The sequence below is a fragment of the Pistacia vera genome, unplaced genomic scaffold (genome assembly GCF_008641045.1).
Source record: "Pistacia vera cultivar Batoury unplaced genomic scaffold, PisVer_v2 Contig78, whole genome shotgun sequence".
NCBI lineage: Eukaryota > Viridiplantae > Streptophyta > Magnoliopsida > Sapindales > Anacardiaceae > Pistacia > Pistacia vera.
Window position 1 is genome coordinate 2872597 of NW_022196645.1, and position 6891 is coordinate 2879487.

General features: G+C 39.1%; 2 protein-coding genes across 2 annotated transcripts; both read right to left on the bottom strand.

Moving 5' to 3' along the window:
- Window positions 1-134: 134 nt before the first annotated feature.
- On the bottom strand, window positions 135-1775 carry LOC116116700 (60S ribosomal protein L8-3). Its single transcript, XM_031402748.1, has 2 exons — window positions 1271-1775; window positions 135-721 (listed from the first exon to the last, which is right to left on the bottom strand). Exons 1-2 carry the CDS (start codon window positions 1708-1710, stop codon window positions 379-381), a joined length of 783 nt encoding a protein of 260 aa, XP_031258608.1. The 5' UTR covers window positions 1711-1775; the 3' UTR covers window positions 135-378.
- A 2608-nt stretch (window positions 1776-4383) lies between these two features.
- LOC116116669 (subtilisin-like protease SBT1.2) lies at window positions 4384-6606 on the bottom strand. The gene has a single exon (XM_031402717.1). The coding sequence runs from the start codon at window positions 6604-6606 to the stop codon at window positions 4384-4386; it is 2223 nt and encodes a 740-aa protein (XP_031258577.1).
- Window positions 6607-6891: the final 285 nt, after the last annotated feature.

Here is a 6891-nt window from a genome sequence, read left to right on the forward strand (position 1 = left end):
ATAAACAGAAAAAGTACTAGTGAAAATCAAGTAATCTTACCAACTCTGAACAGCCTAACAGTATTACAAGACCAACCCTGTATTCTACGATGGATCCCATTTCATCATCCATATTCCATATCAATATTTCCATATTAAATCAGATAATGACATCCCAATTCAAAGATATCAAAATCATTCTTACAAAACACATAAGAAGATTAGAAAATTACCATAAATCTAAATTTCAAACCCACATAATTAAAGAAAACAACCGTCTTAAGATTCAAATCTGAACAAAACTTTCTACTGTAAAATGTGCTAAATAGCCTCTGATAAAACTCCATAATAGGTTGATAACAGATTGTCGATAGAGAGCAGAAAATAAAACTCAGAAAACTAAGCCTTATCAGCCTTAGCAGCAGTTGCAGCAGCTTGTCCTCTGAGACGACCAGTCCTCCTTGCAGCAATGAGACCAACCTTCTGGCCAGGAGGTGCATCACGCCTAACAGTACTGGCATGTCCAATGTGCTGGTGGTTACCTCCTCCATGGGGATGCTCCACTGGATTCATTGCCACACCACGTACCTTAGGCCAGCAGTTTCTCTTCACTCTAAATTTGTGGTATGCATTTCCTGCTTTCAGAAGGGGCTTCTCAGTCCTTCCACCACCAGCAACCTGCCCAATCATGGCTCTGCACCCACTTGGAACAATCTTCTTTGCGCCAGATGGAAGCTTAATCCTGTACACATCAGTTCAACATCGATTTAATGACAAAGAAAAGAAGAAATCAATAATTACTTTTCCGCGGAAATTGCAAAGGACTTCATCAAAACCCTGGAGATACCAAATTCTCTTCAACCTATTTATGCCACTGGTACAATCAATTTCAATCTCAAATCTCAAAAGATTTTGCAACACACTTCCAAGTTCGATAAATTTTGAATACAAAAAAATATCTTTCCCATTATAACTTTTTAAATAAATGTCATTACACAATTCTCAAACCCCTTTTGTGACAAAATTAATCAACGATCGCTATATATGATAGACAACAAGCAATGTCAACAAATCAAGTTTCCACATTACTAGAAACAGATAGCATGTGAATGAAATGAAATAGATATCAATAACCAACAGAGGTCAACAATAACACAGGATGCATTAGCAGTATTAATGGAATCCCCAAATATAATCAACATAACATATTAACATAAGCTCATAACAAAATCATAGATAACAGCTCAAAATATATACCAACAAAACGATAAATGAACAAAAATAAAGAGACCTGCTGGTGTCGTTATCGGGGTTATGACTGATGACGACGGCGTAATCCCCAGAAGCCCTAGCAAAAACGCCACGGTCACCGACATGGTGCTCAACGTTACAAACAACAGCACCTTCAGGGATAGATCTAACAGGCAACACGTTACCGACCACGAGAGTGGCCTTCTTGCCACAGTACACAAACTGCCCAGTGTACATACCCTCAGCGGCAACGAACAGCTCCTTCTGTTTCATGTATCGAAATGGGTGGCGGAAAGTAACTCGGGCAAGTGGGGCACCGCGCCCAGGATCGTGGATGATTTCAGTGATAACGCCCTTGAGATACCCATTGCGTTCACCGAAATCAAGGCTGCGGAATTGGGCCGGCCCCTTGCGGTGGTGGGTGTGGGATTTGAAGACGGAACCAGCACCCTTACGTTGAGCGCGAATGACTCTACCCATCGTTCCCTAGTGAAAGAAGCTGAGGCGGCAGATGAGTGAGATTAGGGTTAGGGAATGGGATATTAGGGTTTCTCGTTTATATAGACAAGCTTTCCGTATACGGCATCGTTTTCCTGTTCTCTAAGATATATTAGGGTTTTTGAATATCACTAGTAAGTCCCAAAATTATTGGCCAATTTTCAAAACCCCCTTGGTTTTAGAAAGTACTACAGTCTGTTCGTTAAAGCCCTAGTACTTTACGAAAATGGGTTTCTATTCATTACTACTTTATCTTTTGCAAAATTGATATGTTCATAGTAAATAATTAATAGTTGTTAATTATACACTTCTATTGACGTTTTAGAATTTCATCATATTGAACCACGAGTCCTGATCTAGCTGGTAAATGGACTCCCAATAAGCGAATAGAATCTCACTGGAAGCAGCTTTGTGGCCAGAGACATTTACCTGAGCCCAGAACAAGAATTAGTCTAAAGACATTCACCCTATTGTGGACATACCCTTTTAAATTAATCATCTCATAATAATTCAAAAATTCGCCAAAAATCAGCTCACAATTATCAATTTATATTCTAATACATAAATGACCTTTTTCCTTTTTTCAAACTTAAACAATTTTATTTTATATATTTGTATATAAAAATTATGAATTATGGGTTAAAGTAATCCTTTTCACTCATTAAATTTAACAAAGTTTTGACGATAGCAACTTAAAGGTAATTTCCTGTGAATTTTTTATGGGTGATCACTAATTTGTCAAGTTCACAATAGACATGGATAACAATAAAATGGTGTTTCATTATTACATAATATAGTTGGAAATTAAAAAAACACTTTAGTATTTTCCTTTAAAATATTTTATTTTATGTCAAATAAAGATATTGTGTAATAGTTCATATTCGAAAAATTTGCTTGGGTTAATTTTTCACTAATGTTCAAAAATTTAAGTTGAATATTGATTTTGGACAAATCTTCCAAAAACTGCCCAAGGTTTGAGTTGAATCCGTTCAAAAACTGCCCTGAGGTTTGAGTTGACTCGGTTACAAATTTAGAAGGTATCGAAATAAGTTTTTATTTCTTATAAACGACATGTTCTCACCCAAAGATTAGTAAAATGGCAAGTTTCTACCCCTGCTTTCATTTATTCCAGTTTCCCATTCTTAAATTAACAAAAAATCGTTTAATATAACGGTCAAAAAGTAGAGTGGTCATTTGTACTACATTAAATCTAAAACAAAAATACAAATTTCAAAATAACCCTCTACATCACAAGCACCCTTAAGAAATTGCCCAGCAAAACCACCCATTGTGCCCGTATGGATAGAGGGGCGCATGGTTGAAAGCACCCCTCCGGTCTTGAGTTCAAGTTGTACCAATGGGTTGCCAATATCCATACCTTAAAAAAAAAAAAAAAAAAAAAAAAAAAAAAAATTACCCAATAGTCCCTACAAGTTTGAATTTTTTTGATTGCATCCTTGTGATAGAAAAACCCAGATTCGTCATAACAGCCAAAACCATCATAGCAGCAATCCCTGCAATCCAACCCAAACCCGCCATGAAGAAGAGGAAAAGAGAGAGAAAGAGAAAAGAGGAGAGAAAGAGGCGACGACCAACAAAACAACCTAGGAAAACCAAAAAACAAGCCGCAAATCGTCAACCTGCTCTGAAAAAAACCCTAGGGAGAGAGGGCTTCAATCGACGTTGAAAGGTGAGTAATCAGGGACGAAAAGCATAGGGTTATTGGAGAGGGCTCTTTGATGAGTCGAATGGTGGGCTCAGTGAAGATTTTCGGTGATGGGGTTGGTCAGAAAGAAGCGGCGGAGTGCGACACTTGAGGTGAAGGGTGATAGCGAAAAGGGGAGTCAAGGTGGTCGAGGGGTAGTGGGTTGGGATGGTGAGGCACTGGGGAGTAGGAAAATGGGGTAGGGGCAATTTTCGTCTCCAAAAAGTGCTAGAAAACGGTTAGGGACAATGTTGCTAACATGCGTCGTCGCCTGCTAGAATGCGCCACGGAGAAGAGAAATGTTGAAAAAGAAGGTGTTATTGAAATAAATTTGAAAGTAAGATGATTATTTTTCAATTCTACAAATTTGAAGGTTAAAAGGCAGTTTATTAATTTATTTGTCAATGGAAATTTGATAATAACACTATCTATACTATGTCAAAACCTAAAAATCATTAACGGTATTAATTTAAAGATGAAAATTTGGAATAAATAAGACCAGGGTGAAAACCTGTCATTTCACTAATCTTTGGGTGGGAACATGTCGATTACTCTTTCTTATACTACAACTTAATACTAGTGATTAAGTCTTTTAATTTAAATCTTTCATGAGCTTTTAATTTACTGGTCCAAAATTAGTATTAAAAAAAGGGTTTGTTGATCATCTATAAACCTCTAGAGTAAATAAAAATAAATCTGTTATTTTAAAATTTATTAGCAGCGTCTCTTATGTAAGTGTTGATATTGGTAAAGATGTCTTCAAATTTTATTTTAAAAAAACTGTCTTATCCCACCTCGGAATACATACACCTCTACTGCAAGCTTTTGTAAACTTAATTTATTGAACAATAGAAAAAGAACATCTTTGATCATTTCTCTTTCAGTTATTAAAAACAAATTATGATAGATACGGTTTCATCACTGAAATCTTATTCATACTAACTAATTCCTCATTCAAAAATCACAACTATTGGGCTGCGGACGGTGTGCTCATTAGAAAACCAATTCAAATATCCTTGGGCAAACTCTGCATCAATGTTCTGAATTTTTGTGAATGTCACGGAGTATTTCGCCGTCTGGTTCGTCGCTGTGAACATAATCCCGTCAGGTTTCACACTTACGTCCACTCCTGGTGGTGCAACAATCATAGGATAGTAAGATGACTGAGCTTGGCCAACGTTTGTTACTGTTCTTGTGTATGTCTGAGGAGTTGTAGAGTTCAATATGATAGAGAATGAAGCGTAATTTAGCTCTGCTTCAGGTATGATTGACACATTTGAGCACTGTAGATTACGCTGTACAATGGATCCTACCTGTTGGTCTGTATAATTCAAGCCACATAAATAGGGAATGTAATCGTCTGGTTGGATGTCGTAAACAAGCCCCGGATCATTTGCTTTTGATGGGTTAACATGCCCTGCACCAACCGCAAAAATGTCTGCTGGAAGAAGATTTTGGTCAATAATGGGCTTGCCTTCAAGATTCAATATATCAGCAGTTGTCAAGATGGCAGATTTTATTGCAGCTGGTGACCACTCAGGATGTGCGCTTTTGAGCAAAGCAGCGACACCACTTAGATGAGGGCAAGACATTGAGGTTCCGGAAATCATGTTAAATGTTGATTTTGTGTTGGTGTTGTTTTCCACGGAAATTGGCCAGGCAGCTAAAATGTTCACCCCTGGTCCGATAATGTCTGGTTTTAAGATTCCAGGGCTTTCTAAGCTAGGACCTCTTGAGGAGAAAGCACTAACTTCAGGAGCAGATTTCTTGCCAATTGAAGTTCCTTTAAACACGATTGCGGCCGTTGGTGAGGATGTTGAGTTTATATAGGCTTTAATACTCAATCCTGCAGCATAACTGACATGTGTTGCTGGAAGTACGTGCGGATTAGCTAAGGTACTGTAAGCATTAAGCTCGTCATTCATGAGAATCATGGCGGCACCACCAGCATCTTTCACTTCTTGTCCCTTTTCAAGTCTAGCTATTCCTCCACCTCTCTCACACAACACTACCTTGCCCTGAACATCACTATTTTGCAATGATCCTGGTGCGCACCATGCAGATGATTCATTACCATTAGCACCTGCATAAACGAGGGGCAATTGCTTGACAGGGAAGTCTTTTGGCTGGAATATAGATTCACCAACGTATACTTGGCCATTTCCAAGCTGTGCTAATGCAACTATGGTTCTGTCAATAGTGCTTGCTCCAACTGTAAGAATCCATGGAGCCTCATTAGACAAAGATTGATAAAATGGTCCCTCATTTCCTGCTGAGCAGCTTACGAAAATGCCCTTTTGAATAGCACTAAATGCACCCAGTGCAATAGAGTCAGCGTAGAATGGCACAGAACCACCACCAAGTGAAAGCGAAAGCACGTCAACACCGTCATCAATAGCAGTGTCCATTGCAGCCAAAATGTCACTCTCAGCACAACCAACATCACCACAAACTTTGTAAATCGCCAAATGAGCTAAAGGCGCCACGCCAGCTGCCGTGCCGTTTGCCTGACCAAACTCATTGGCACCTTCCACAAAATTCCCAGCCGCTGTGCTTGCAGTGTGAGTTCCATGCCCTTCCTCATCAAGAGGAGGACTAGCGTCGCCGAAATTTCTCGCCCCAATTAGCTTGTTATTACAAGCCGTCCCAGTGAATTCACATTTCCCTTTCCATTTTGCTGGCGGTGGAGGCATTCCTATATCACTGAATGAAGGGTGGCCCGGAGTTACTCCTGTGTCCAAAACTCCAACAACCACTCCTTTGCCATAAGTTGATTCTCTCCAAAATCCCAAATTTTGTTGCAAACCCAAGAAGCTAGGACTGTGAGTTGTGTGAAGAGGCAATTTTTTTTCAACATGGGCTGATACAAACCCATCCTTGGTTTCCATGGCTTTTACTTCCTCTGGTGTCAGTTTTGCAGCGAAACCACTAACCACATTTCTGTAGGAATACACCATTCGTGGTGGTTGGTGGTTTGAGGTTGGGGTGGTAACTGGTAAGAATGAATGATACCAGCTTTCTTTATCTGATGATTGCATTGACACTCCAGTTTCTGGCCTCCTCACTTGAACGATGTAAGTTGATAAGCCACTTACCTCATTTTCATTGCTCGTCATAGCTACTGCCTGAGAGAAACTGCACGTCAAAATGAGACTAATGAGGATTGCAGCCATGGTTGGCAACACTTTTCTAATTTTGTTCTCCATGTTTGATAAAACAGGAGAATGGTAAGGAATAGAATGATTTACTACCCTGATCCCATGCACATATATATAATAGAAAGAGACAGATGGTTGGTATAAACAATATGGCCGGCCGTGTTAATCACAAGGCACAAGCTATATATTTACAGTTTATAATATGTAGATATATACAATGAAATTTGTTGCCGTAAGCGGTTATGGAGAAGGGTTAAAAGATGCGGACTTTATTGCTTGGTAGTTCCCGCTGACCAATGG